Source organism: Lithobates pipiens, unplaced genomic scaffold, assembly GCF_037356315.1.
Source record: "Lithobates pipiens isolate NorthernLeopardFrog02 unplaced genomic scaffold, aLitPip1_a1.2 Scaffold_27, whole genome shotgun sequence".
Classification (NCBI taxonomy): domain Eukaryota; kingdom Metazoa; phylum Chordata; class Amphibia; order Anura; family Ranidae; genus Lithobates; species Lithobates pipiens.
The window spans coordinates 19,216,080-19,230,599 of record NW_027507788.1 but is presented as its reverse complement, the minus strand read 5'-3'; the positions used below and the strand labels follow the sequence as shown (position 1 = coordinate 19,230,599).

Here is a 14,520-nt window from a genome sequence, read left to right as displayed (position 1 = left end):
CTATTTGTGTGCAACAAAATTCATCAAAGTGTATTTTTTTTCCCCAAGAAGATTGCAGTTGAAAAACTGCTGTGTGAATACCGCGTGACATACAAAATAAAATGAACACCCGCCGTTTTATTCTCTAGGGCCTTTGCTTAACCACTTCAATACCGGGCCTATTTCTGGAACTTCTCTCCTACATGTAAAAATCATCATTTTTTTTTGCTAGAAAATTACTCAGAACCCCCAAACACATACACACACAAATACACACACACACACACACATATATTTTTTGGAATGGCGCCAAACTTCAGTACTTAAAATTCTCCATAGGCGACGCTTTGAAAATGTTTACAGGTTACCAGTTTAGAGTTACAGAGGAGGTCTAGTACTGGAATTGTTGCACACGCTCTAACGCACGCGGCGATACCTCACATGTGTGGTTTGAACTGTGTTTACATATCTGGGCAGGACTTACATGTGTGTTCGCTTCTCAATGCAAGCTACCGGCAGCAGGGGCGTTTTAAATGGTTTATTTTTCTTAATTTTTTTTTTATTTTTGCACTTTTTTTTACATTTTTTTTTTGATCACCTTTATTGCCATTACAAGGAATGTAAACGTCCCCTGTAATAGGAATAGTGTGCGACAGGTCCTCTTTATGGAGAGATGCGGGGTCAATAAGACCCCACATCTCTCCTCCAGGCTGGAAAGCATAAGATCGTGGAAAAAAAAAAAATTCACAGATCTCATACTGGCAGCAGCGATCACGGCTTTGTTTACTTTCGGGAACCAGGGCGTGACGTGATAATGTCGCACCTGGGCCTCAGACGGTCAGAGATGACTGGTGACCAACGGGTCACCGGAAATCTGTATTGTCGTCATCCGGCGCCGCCTGATTCTTTCTCCGAGCCCCCCGATGGCACGGGAGAGCCCAGAGAAGCACAGGGGGGGGGGGGGGGGGGGAGGAGATGGGACGTCCCCTCCCGTCGCCTATAAGAATGATCAAGCAGTGGAACTACCGCCACGTTCGTGGTTATGATGCACAGAACTGTTGCCTGCAAATAATATCTGAATGTGCAGGGATATCTGAATGATTCCTGCAGCTACAAGCATCAAAGTCAAGGACATCATCTGATGGCGTGCAGTATTAAAGTGGTTAAAAAATAAATAAAATAAGTTTGGGGGTTCTAAGCTATTTTCTTAATTATGGTTAACCTCTTTGCTGGGATTTTTAAGGCAACTTAGAAAAAAGAAATGTTAACAAAAAAAAAAAAAAACACTATATCTCAATTTTCCATATTTAATAAAACGGAGTTGGTTATTTGAAAAAAAAAAAAAAAAACAAACAAAAAAAATAAAAAAAAACTGTTGACAATATATACGCAATATTCCAAAAATTGTTTCCACCACATTGCATGTTAATTAATGCAAAAAGGGTTACTGTATTTATCAGTGAATAACACGCACCCTAATTTTAAGAGAGAAGTTTCAGGAAGAAAAAAATAAAAATAGAAAATTTCCACAGCACACAGACTCCTTTCATTATAAAGCCCCCCTTCACTCCCCGTCTCCTGGGACAGCGCTGCCAGCCTACTTTGAAAAGTTAAGAAAATTACAGACAGCACTCTCTCATATATACGGCTCCTCCTGTGTCACTCATTTTAAATTAAAGCTTCCATATACCTCTATTAATGCCGCTCTCTTGTAGACTCAGCCATGTGACTCTCCTCTGCCGTTTCAATGATGGTCACGTGACTGCTCTTCTCCTCCAATCAAAAGCGGAAGAGGGAGGAAGGGGGAGGCTTGAGGTACTACAGACTCCCATTTATATTGAGAGTGACACAGGAGGAGCAGGATACGAGAAAGGACTGTCATTAATATTTTCTTAACTTTTTAAAGTATGGCAGAGCTGTCCCAGGGCCAGGAGAGGCAGGGCAGGTGGCCCAACACCCTCCCAATGGGTGGCACCCAGGGCAGACTGCCCGATCCTCACCCCTGAGTGCTTTCACACTGGGGCACTGTGCTGGCAGGACATCAAAAAAAAAAAAAAAGTCCTGCAAGCAGCCTCTTTGCAGCGCTGTAGGAGCGGTGAATACACCAATCCTAAAGCAGCCCTGCCCATTGAAATCAATGGGCAGCGCCGCTTTGCAGGTGGTCTTAACTCTTTTTTTCAGCTGCTAGCTGGGGTTAAAAGTGCCCCGCTAGTGGACGAAAAGCACTGCAAAAACAACGGTAAAGCGCTGCTAAATATAGCTGCGCTTTACCGCCGACGCCTGGGGGTGTTGGCAGTGTGAAAGTGCCCTTAGGCAAAAACAGAGGTTTGCTTTAAATGGGCTCCTTCATAACACATTTCTAAAACTGGGGCTGGCAAACTCAACTCAACACTCCAGTTGTGGTGCAACTACAAATCCCATAAGACATTGCAAGACTGCCAGCCAACAGACATGACTTCCGGAGGCTGGAATGGATCTGTATTTTTAGTACCGAGGTTGTCTACCTCTGTTCCAAAAACACACACATGTATCTGCTATGTATGTAGCAATGCCAACACATCACACTTCCCTTCCTTCTTATTTCGGGAAAGGGAAGGATTGCTCCTCACACAAATTTTATGATTAGCTTAACTAGAAGTCAATCCATATATATAGGCCTAAAAATGGTCAAAAGCAGGTGAAGGCCCTTTACCTGGTCCTGCTAGATGTGGCCGCTCTCCCTGAGTTTGCCGACAAGGTCCTCTACTGTCTCCACTTTAATTCCGGATTGTCTCTGTGGTGGATCCTCCACGCTGAGGATCTGTATTCGGCTTGCCATGTCCACCCCAAGATCTGCCGGCTTCACAGTTTCAATCTTCTTTTTCTTTGCTTTCTAAGAAAAAAAAAAGTCACAAAAATGTTTACCAGATGGTTCTGCCGGGTCATGTGATCTGAGGATTCAAAATGTGCTTCTTGTATTCCAATATATACACCCCCTGATAAAGCTGGGCGCAGTACTTCGGAGTCACTGAACTGGAACAAGATCATTTAAAAAAATTCTTGATTTCTGTACTCACTCCAGGTTGGAGACTCGCAGCAGGCAAAATGTATTCTTTCATTAGAGTAAGAGAGGGTTATAACACCGGTCAGATTTTTACTTTTTTTTTTTTTTTTTTCGCCATCTGTGTCCCATCGTGGAGATTTCCCTTCACTTCCTGTCCCATAGCCAAACAGGAAGTGAAAGGAAGTCCCTGCAAATGAAGGGAATACCGTGGGACTTTCCCAGGTCATCAGAACTAGTGTCCCCATTGGAAGATTAATTTTCTGGGGACAACCCAAAATTTGGGATTTTCTTTTACTTTTATTTTCAATGATAAAAGGCAAACAGGAAAAATAGAAAGGGTGAGTCTCCCCAACAGGTGGTCTAATCCTTCTCTACGCTATCCAAAACTAAAAAAATAAAACAAAAAATAAAGTTTCACACCTATGGCATTTTTACAGCTTTTTGCATATTTGCACTACAGAAAGTTTTCCATTGAAAACCATGTTATATGGACTGTAGTGCAAATCTGCAAAATGCACGAAAAATGCATAGGTGTGAATCCAGCCTTAGTTAAGACTTTAACAGCTTCAATACCGGCACTTTCACCCCCCAATTTTCAGCTTCCAGCGCTGTCACACTCTGAATGACAATCGCGCGGTCATGCAACACTGTACCCAAATGAAATGTTTATCATTTTTGTGAGACAGACAGAAATTTCTTTTGGTTGTATTAAAGTGGAAGTAAACCCATAGATTTAAACAGTTAAAAAAACAAAAACAAAAACAAAAAAAAAGGCATGCTGGGAATGCTAACTCCACATTGGCTGTGCTCTCAACCAAACTATCAAACCATCCAATGGCTGGTGTCATAACGAATCACATGTGCAGCACCATAGCAGTTGGAGATTAAACAGAGGCAAATATGGCAGCTTCCTTGGCTGAAAACGATAGGGGGAGTTTACTTCCACTTTAAGTTTTTCTTAGTGTCCGTTAGAGAATTTTGTAAATAGGTAATTTTTCTCCTTCACTGATGTGCGCTGATGAGGAGGCACCAATATGCAGCCCTGATGGCCATTAATGAGGAGACACCGACAGGCGTCACTGCTGGGCACTGATTGGCATCACTGATGGGGCTGCACTGATTATCTGTATAGATCACCCCATGTGAGGAAATGCCACTGATCTGCTCCCTGCGATAACTACCATTTCCTTTTTTCTTTTCCATGAGCTGCGATTAGACAGTTGATCACGTCACTGAGATCGGGGATGCGCCGTGTCCCAGGGACAGAGTTCACTGCCGATCGCTGCACACCCCCCTCATATGACGTCGTCCCAGAATGAGAGAGCAACACCGTTCCTGTCATTTGTCTATACGGCGGGCAGAGGTGGTTAAAGTATGTTTATTGGCTAAATGGCCAAGCAACTAGCATTTTCAGAATAAGGCGCCTGAAATTGCTATATATTGCCATCGAGAGATAGAGAATATAATGTAAATATAGCAAAAATTGATCTCAAAGTACACCTGACATGAGAAAAGGAGATTATATATATATATATATATATATATATATATATATATATATATATATATATATATATATATATATATATATATATATATATATATATATATATATATATTTATTAAGAGAGATTATTCTAATATATATATAAAAAAATATATATATATATTAGAATATATTTTTATATATATTATCATGTCAGGTGTACTTTGAGATCAATTTTTGCTGTATTTACTTTCTTCTAAACAAGTCATGTGAACAAATCTAGTATACAAAAAGCATTTGAAATGCCCTCGCTACATAAGTCGGCACTAGGCCCCACCCCTCATCTCTTACATCAGGTCACAGAGACGACTTATCACATGATTGGTCAAATTATGAGGCATGTATTTGTATATTAGCGTTCCACATGTTTTTGGGACTTTCATGCATATGGACACCCCACCAAATGATTGAGTTCAGATGTTTTTGGTGAAGGATTTGGTTAATACTTCAGCGTACAAAGACTATTGCGTTCTTCCAACTTTGCGGTGAAGGCCCTTTTCTCTTCCAACCTGACTGTGCCCCGTGTAGAAAACCAGCTCTTTAAAGACCTAGTTTTAGGAGTTTGGTGTGGAGGAACATAAGTGTCCTGCACAGATCCCCTGACCTCAACCCTACTGAACATCTATGGCCCCCTTTCACACATGCGGACCGTATGTCCGTATTTCATCCATCCGTTTGCGGATGAAATACGGACATACATGCATCCCTATGGGATAGCGGGTGTCTGCGGATGAACACAACGCTATTGTCCGATTCTGCAGACGGAGGAAAGTCCTATTTTTCTATCCGTCTGCAGAGCGGATCGGATGAACACGGACACACGGTCTGTGCTCATCCGATCCCCATAGAGGAGAGTGGAGAGCTGACAGTGTGTCGGGACCGCCCTGTTATCCGCCGGCTCAGCCGGGACAACGGATCGATCCCCGCTGAACAAGCGGATCATTACTGATCCGTCCCGTGTGAAAGGGGCCTAAGGTGAACCTGGTCTTGTCAAACGTCAGTATCTGACCTCACAAATGTTCTTCTGGAAGAACGGGCACAAATTTCCATGAACACACTCTGAATCTTGTGGAAAATCTTCTCAGAAGAATGGAAGTCATTGTAGCCCCAACAGGGATGCCAACTCCATAATAACGCACATGGTTTCGAAAAGGAGACGTCCAACAAGCTCATATAGGCGCAATGGCCAGTTTCACATGGGCTTCAGCTTGTATAGGAGCAGTGGGAACAGAAAGCTTTATTGAAGCTTCTAAAGTACTATTCAGCTCCAGTTTGTAAATGTTGAAAACAGATCCTAATCGGAGTGTGGATTACCACTTTAAGCAAGCTGCTAGCAGGCTTCAGCGGGCTATCAACAAGCTTCAAGAAGTGCTGAAGCCTGCTAGCAGCTTGCTTAAAGTGACAGACATTAGGATTCATGTTCAACATTTACAAACTGGAGCTGAATGGTAGTTTAAACGCTTCAAAGCATGCTGAAAGCTCTGCCAGTGCTTCAAAGCTTGCTGTTCACACTGCTCTTAGCCCTTGTACACACGGTCGGAGATTCTGTCGGAATGTGTCCTATCGGACCGTTTTGTCGGATATTCCGACTGTGTGTGGTCTGCATCGGACTGTTTCCGTTGGACCAAATTTTCCAACTTGCTGGAAATATTTTCCGACAAACTGGTCCGATCGGACATACTCTGATCATGTGTAGAGAATTCCGATCGGACAAAGTGCCACGCATGCTCAGATCAAATTTCTACATCAAAGCTATTGGCTACTAGCCTGAACGTAGTCCCGTCGTAAAGAAATAACGTCATCACGTTCTGAAAGATCGGATTTTCCGTCAACTTTGTCCGACCGTGTGTATGCAACAGTTTCGGACAAAATCCGTCGGACAAAATCCGACGGATTTGGTTGTCGGAATCTCCGACCGTGTGTACAGGGGCTAATACAAGCTGAAGCAGACCAAGGAGATGGGTTAGCATCTCTGGGTACTGGGTCTAGATCTGTGAAGTTCTTAACAAAAGGAGTGACATGTACCTGGAGTTTTGCTTTTGTCCCAGTGAAGGAAAGTTTTCATCTCTTTCACACACAGAGATTGTTGATGCAACTCTGGAATTTTATACACTAAACTGCATTTTTATGACATTCATCACCCAGGCTAAAATTTACACAAAAACATCATCGAGGTCATAAACCTAGGACAGCTGAAAAACGGAGCCTATGGTGAAATAAATTCCAAAGCAGAGGTCAGGGGTGTTTTGTTTTTTTGCTTTTGTTTCCGGCTTCGATAAGGTGACTCAGAGCTCCCAATCCCCACTATGGTCAGCGGTTCAGTCCGCTGGCACTTTGTTACTATTGCAATATAAGGGCAGCAGGAGGAACCACGGAATACAAGGGGACCAGATACAGTAAAACCTTGGTTTGAGAGCGTTCTGAAAGACAACCAAAATATGTAAAATAGATTTTGACTTGATATACAAGCGATGTCTTGGTAGAAGAGTAGCGTCATGTCACACCTGAGTATAAAACAGAACAGAGTCGCCTCTAAGTGTAGTAATATGGCTACATTTATTGAAGGTACATTTAGCAACTCCCATGGTTGATGATTAAAACAGGCACATCTAAGTGTGCAGGCATCCGGAGTAAAGCTGTCCACATAGACCGTCCTCCGCACCACCATTGACAGCGTCCCTTCCGCACTGTGCACAGTTCAAGCCTCGCTTTCAGATCGCTCTACTGCAGGGTAGTCTTCCCGGTCACGATTGCAGAGTGACAGCGGTGAGAGCTGGCAGTGCGGAGGACGGTCTATGTGGACAGCTTTACCCCGGATGCCTGCATACTTAGAAGTGCCTCTTTTAACCATCAACCATGCGAGTTGCTAAATGTTGTACCTTCATTAAATGTAACCATATTACTACACTTAGAGGCGACTCTGTTCTATTTTATACTCAGGTGTGACATGACGCTACGCTTATACCAAGACATCGCTTGTACATCAAGTCAAAATTTATTTTACATATTTTGGTTGTAAATCGCATGTAATGTGCAGCGCACTGCTGTTCACATTATATGCGATGTCTGTGCGGGTGCAATGTCAGCCATACAGATAGTATGGCTGATATCGTACCGCACTCGGTGCAAACACGCACAAGACACCTTTTTCAGGTCGGACCAGAATCGGATTGCATGTGTTCTCACACATATGTGATCCGATTGATGTTCGATCTGTCAGTTGGCAGTGCGATAGTCGAGCTGAAAAGGGGGTGTCATTAACATATAATGACACTCCCCAGCAGTTCGCATATGGCAGTGTGAACTGCCGCGCGTGACGGGGGCGATGCGGCAACCGGCAGTTGAACCTCAGGGTTCTCGCATCGCAATAGTGTGAACCGGCCCCACAGGTTAAAGATTTTATGCACTAGAATAAACAAACCGACAAAGCAGATCCCCACACAGCCCACCAAAATCCTGCTTAAGCCCCATCTTGATCCAGTGATGGCCACGAGAGCAGGGGCTCTCTCAGGCCTCTCTCTCTGCTCACTGGCTCAGACACAGCAGCGGGAGCCACTGGATCCTCCTGCTGTCAATCGTAGCCAGTGAGGAGGGGGCAGAGCAGAGCCACGCTCTGTGTGTCTTATGAAAACACACACACAGCCGACTTGAGAGTGAGCCCATGAGTGTGCCCATAGCCAGCAGCTTGCTATGAGGGCACTTGGTGGGGAGAGGGGCCAGGAGCACAGGACAACTGATGCTGCTCTGTGCAAAACCATGTTTGTTATTTAAAGCAGCGTTCCACACAAAAAGGAAAACTCCCATGCCACATTAAGTGTCCTAATATTAGGACCCCTTTCAACTGTCAGCGTTTTTCAGGCGCTACAGTGCTAAAAATACCACCTGTCTAGCGCCTGAAAAAAGCGGCTCCATTCACTCCACTGTGAAAGCCTTGGAGCGGTGCGCTGGCAGGGCGTCAGAAAAAGTCCTGCCAGCAGCTTCTTTGGAGCGGTGAACTCACTGCTCCTCCACCACTCCCTCCCATTGAAATCAATGGGGCAGCGCTGCGATACCACCGGCAAAATGCCACTCCGGCGGTGTTTTGCTGACGGATTTAACCCCTTTTCGGCCAAAAGTCAGCAGCTACAGTATTTGTAGTTGCCGACTTCTAATTTTTTTTTTCTGCAATAGCTCCTCTTTAAAAAAAACTAAATGGTGAGCCTTTAGAATCACTTTAAGCCCTGGTTCACACCAGTGCGATTTGACAGTTCAAAAATCACATGACAAGTCTCACCCCATTGCCAGCAAAGGAACCGTTCAAATCCTTGCAACTCAAGTCACTGCGACTTTGAAAAAGGGACCTGCACTACTTTGTGATTTGCGACTTGCATTGACTTCTGTTAAATGAAGTTGCAAGGAGATTGTGAGGTCCAAATTGCACCGATCTGTGGCTTTGAAAATCGCACTGGTGTGAAGCAGGGCTAAGTGTGGAAAATACCTGTTAATCCTGTCTGGAATCTTGTGTCCTTGTACTTTCCTGTAGACTGAACTCTCAAAAAACTTTATCAGCTTTTCCAACCATCTTCTGCGTACTACAAAGCAACACCGATCTATGTAATTGTAGGAGTTGTTTGTAGGCCAAATCAGGAGAGCAACCTAGGGTGACAACTCTGGTCCTTTAAAGATGCAGTACTGCGAGCGTTGTCACCATCAAACAGGAAGTGTGTTACTGGCAGATTCACCAGATGAAAAAAACTGGGAGAACAAAAATGAATGCAGCCTCCACATTCTAAGGGCTGGCAACCTGCAATACATTGGTCTTGATTTTGGGGTTTAGATTCGCATTAAAGAGGAGTTCTGCCCCCCAAGAAAAAAAAAAAAAAAAGTCAGAAGCTGCAAATACAGTAGCTGCTGACTTTTATTATTAGGACACTTACCTGTTCAGGGATTTCGCAATGTCACCTGAAGCCGATTTTCAGTCGCCGCCGCCATTCAAGGTATAGGAAACCGGCTTTGATGCCCTTCGTCTTGACAGCCGGTTTCCTACTCCACTGTGCTTTCTAACTGGCCCAGTCACAGAGGAGAGCGCCGAACTTCCAAGGGATGGCGCCACGGGAAGTGGGGAAGGGTACGTGTCAAAAACAGGTATCCGTTCTCTACCCCCCACCAAAGTTCCAAAATGTGGAACTGGAGGGGAGGGGGGAGCACATAAGCAGAAGTTCCACTTTTGGGTAGAACTCCGCTTTAGGCATCTTCTTTGCAGGTGACGCTTTTTTGCAGTTTTATTTTAGCTTCAAAGCCACATGTATCATGTTGTTATTCCTTCAGCAGGTAAGTGCACCTCAGAACTGTCATTCACTCTAAGGAGATTTCCTACTTTGAAGGAATATCTGGACCGCCATTTGATGTGAGTTTCCAACGCATGTCAAGGACACGCAGCAAAGAACTCCTGTCTACAGATGTCAAAAGGGTCAGCGTGCCCCCCCCCACCCCACCCCACCCCCATGTGACATCTGTTCCTGGCCACAAACCTTTGCTCTGATTTCTTCACAAGGGAGCTAAACGTCACATCCCTTGCCAGTGCAGTTGCGCGCGCCCCCCCTCCCCAGTTGTAATTATATATATATATATATATATATATATATATATATATATATATATATATATATATATATATATATATATATATATATATATATATATATATATATATATATATATAGGGAGAGGTCAAAACATTCTTGATGTCTCTGCTGCAGTTGATGGTAGGCAAGAGAGGAGACAGAAATTCATGTATAGCTGCTCCCCCTGCTGACAGGACAGAGTACTGCTGGGGAAAAGGTGCTACTATACCCCAAATCTGGCCGCATACAAGGTAGTTTCTGGTAAATTTTAACCAGGATTGCAAAGAAATCACCAAAAGCAAAAGTTTTCTTTGCAAGTGATCAGACTTTTCTGCAGGGTGTGGTGGATTGCTTTGCATTTTCATATTGACAATTCACATCTATGTACTGAGACGCACATGTTGCCACAATGCATGGCAACTAACCTGCTCACCTTCGTTGTGAATGGCACAACCATATACCCGCCCCAACCCATGCTCTTCAGGTCTGATATATATGGAGGGTAACCCCATGCCATTTATTTTTTTTGGCGTGGGGGTTACCCTCCTCCCGAAGGGCCTGGTATGGGTTATCCCACAACGTTTATTTCCCTTTTAGGTTAGGGTCCCCCCTAAAAATCCATGCCAGACCCTTATATGGGGGGGGGGGGGGGGGGGGGGTTTGGTTGTGGAACCTCATTTCCTCTATTAGGTCTGCAGTCTGACGGTCCTCTCAAGCATTTTATATATTGAGCATTATGGGCGGCCCTTTGGTGATGTCAAAAAATGGACATTCACTGCCCCAGATAGATACCCACTCATCCTTATGTAAGCGGGTCCTGTCAGTATTAAAAAAAGGAAGGGATTCCAGCACTCCAGTTTTTGTAATGTCTTATTAGAATGGTGCAATACAAGCTTAAAGTGGTTGTAAACCCTTACAACCAACTTTGACCTACAGGTAAGCCTAGATTAAGGCTTACCTGTAGGTCCAAGAAATATCTCCTAAACCTACACGGTTTAGGGGTCTCAAACTGGCGGCCCTCCAGCTGTTGCAAAACTACAAGTCCCATCATGCCTCTGTCTGTGGGAGTCATACTTGTAAATGTCAGCCTTACAATGCCTCATGGGACTTGTAGTTTTGCAACAGCTGGAGGGCCGCCAGTTTGAGACCCTTGGTTTAGGAGATATTTGCCAAAAGACAGGCACCGTTGTCTACGGCGCATGCACCGTAGACAGCGCCGTGCAGGCGCACTGAGCGCGCCGCTGTCAACTGCGATATGCCGCGAGTGGCGGCTCCCGTGCGCATGCGTGGGAGTGACGTCATCGCGGCTTCGCCCAATGAGAGCGGCGGAGCGGCGAGACCCACCAAGAAGATGGATGCGCCGGACTACAGGGGACAGCAGTGACTTCGCTGGCTTCTGTGTCAGGTAAGTGACACATAATGGACTATTATGCGATGCATAGTAGTCCATTATGCTTTACTTTTGCAGGGAATGAAAGAGGAAGAAAACCCATCAGGGTTTACTTCCTCTTTAAATGGCTCATTAAAATCAGTCAATATTTATTTGCAGGTGAGAAGGCAGCCATCCTCAGAAGGTGTCCATAACCTCAGTATACAGGCAAAAAAGACAGGAAGGGGGGTTTTTGGAGGCGCCAACTCCAGTAGTTCTATTACATAAATATATATTGTTTTTTTTTTAACTTACTGGTTTGCAGGTTCATAAAGTGGTGATGTCCACCAAAGGTGGACTCTGTGTCTGGATGCTCGCTGAGCACTGCTGACATCACTTCCTCCCCCGCATTCCAGGGTGGTTAGCATGGAGCTTCCCACATCATGTACAACAGGGACTAGCTGCTAAAACAACCAGGACTAACATCCTTACAGCAAAAGGACTGCCAGCGGAGCCTGCACCCCATCACCAACACACTCCGGGATTTTTTAACCTTTGATGGACATCACCACTTTATGAACCTGCAAACCAGTAAGTTAAAGCGGAGGTCCACCCTAAAGTGGACCTTCCGCTCATTGGAATCCCCCCCCCACCCTCCGGCGCCACAATTGGCACCTTTCAGGGGAGAGGGGGGTGCAGGTACCTGTACATTACAGGTATCTGCACCCACTTCCAGTGTAGATTCTGCAGAAGGTACGCCCCTTTCCGAAAGTCCCCCGCTGCCTGCTGGGAAACACACAGAACCCAGAGACAGCGGGGACCATCCTTATTGCGCAGCGCGACTCGCGCATGCGCAGTAGGGAACTGGGAAATGAAGCCGAAAGGCTCCACTTCCCGATTCCCATAGTCAAGATGGCGGCGGCAGCACCCGAGAGACGATCGAGAGATAGGCTTCGGGTGCCGACATCGCGGGCGCGCTGGACAGGTAAGTGTCACTATTTTAAAAGTCAGCAGCTGCAGTATTAGTAGCCGCTGGCTTTAAAAAAAAAAAAAAAAAAAAAACGGCGGAACTCCCGGCGGACTCCCGCTTTAAAAAAAACAATATATATTTATGTAATAGAACTACTGGAGTTGGCGCCTCCAAAAACCCCCCTTCCTGTCTTTTTTTTCCCTGTAGGAAGTCCAGTGCCAATCATCCCATCAGCTATTTTTGGTTAAAAACCAGCGTTGCTAAGAAAAGGTTAAAGAACACAAAGCTTCTTTTTTTTTTTTCTCCCTCAATCAGCTTAACAGATTTGAGGAAAAGCAAACCCGTTAAGTGTTTGTTTTGGGAAACCCATTAAAAGAAAAACACACATCCGAAGTCCAAATTTCAAGCGTGTTGAATATGAATGTTTTAGCTCACAGCAGCTGTATGGTTCATGGATGGAGCAGTTTCAGCAAAGGCTAATTAGCGCTTCTGTAAACACGCCGTTCCCCGCTTGAGCAGTATATAAAGCCCAGGATAAAGATCGCAGCAGCCTAATTCCTACTTAATATGCCCATTACAAAACGTAGAGGAGCCCCCTCCGCCCGGAGCAGCGCATAACTTGCAAAGGGCTCATTCGTATTCTGCGCTGCAAAAAAGAAATAATTCTAATAGCAGCTGCTTTAAAAAAAGTGTCAGTAAAACCCCCAGATATTTTGTTTATATTATTGGCGCGATAATTGAATTGCTCTTACTGTGTGCTCAACATTTCTTTCATTACGCTATTCTTAGAGGAGAATGACAGAATCAACCAGATATTTCCCATCTACTTCCTTATTCAGAATTGGATATGGAGGAAGCCATACTCTGCTCTGAGCCCAAGCATTATATGCAAGAACATATCCCTGTCCTCCCTTTAGACATGTATGATCCTCCCTGTTGGCCACTGGGGTGTTGCTGCTGACATCAGCTGTGCAATCTGTTCCAGAACCAGGTCTGATAGAGAATGCAATCAAGCAACTGATCAGCAGATTGCACATCGCAAGTCTGCAGAGCCCAGCAGGAAGCAGCATGCACGTTTTAAGGGATGTTTTTTTTCACACGCTTAAAAGTATAACTAAAAAGGAAAAAAAAAACTTTTCTTTTAGTTTTGGATGGAGTGGAGAGGGATTAAAACACTTGTCAGTTTATATTGCGGTCTGTACTCATAGTTACATAGTTAGTAAGGTTGAATAAAGACACCAGTCCATCCAGTTCAACCTGAGTGAGTGTCTACAATTGTCCCTATCCCTGTGCATTGCACACTCACATTGGTCCCTACCTTCAAGAAGCCCACAATCCAAGGTCCCCATTCATATACTAGGGCCAATTTTTGGACAGAAGCCAATTAACCTACCTGCATGTATTTGGATACTCCCGTTATGGAGATTCACCATCTTTATTTGTCCCGTTTTTACCATTAACATTGAAAGTAAAAAAAAAAAAAAAATCCCAAATTTTGGGGTGTCCACAGAAAGATAATATAGAGGGGAAACTAGGGCTGCAACTAACGATTATTTTCATAATCGATTAGTTGGCTGATTATTGTTTTTCGATTAGTCGGTTAATAACCTTAAAATAAAAATAGGTAATTTTGCTGCTATTTGCATTTTTACATATTTTTTTGGCCAATTTGTTGTTGGGCAGTTAAAAAACACAAATTGCCGCAAAAATGCATTATTACATGCTTTTCTGCAGCTTCTCCATTGAAGTATATTGAACCAAAAAAAAACAAAATAGTACCGTTTTGCGTTAAAAAAATAAAAATAAAAAGTCCTCGTCTTTTCCAAATACGCAGCAGCTGAAAAAATCATGGATACAAACGTGTCCCATAGGAAACCATGTAAATGAACTGTAGTGTGTTTCTGCAAAAAGCACCAAAAAAAAAAAACACACAGAGGTGTGACCCAGACCTGAGATGTTTAGTAACATAATGGGGTTAAAAAACTAAAATTAGTAAAAAAAATAAAATAA

The 14,520-nt window shown here is 44.0% G+C and overlaps 1 protein-coding gene across 1 annotated transcript in view; it reads right to left on the bottom strand.

Moving 5' to 3' along the window:
• The window catches only part of ETFB (electron transfer flavoprotein subunit beta), a 101,343-nt gene that overhangs the window by 21,896 nt on the left and 64,927 nt on the right, over positions 1–14,520 (bottom strand). Inside the window, exon 6 of the mRNA XM_077456586.1 lies at positions 2,672–2,851. Coding sequence (XP_077312712.1) covers positions 2,681–2,851 — 171 coding nt within the window. The 3' untranslated portion in view covers positions 2,672–2,680. The remainder of the gene's footprint in view (positions 1–2,671; positions 2,852–14,520) is intronic.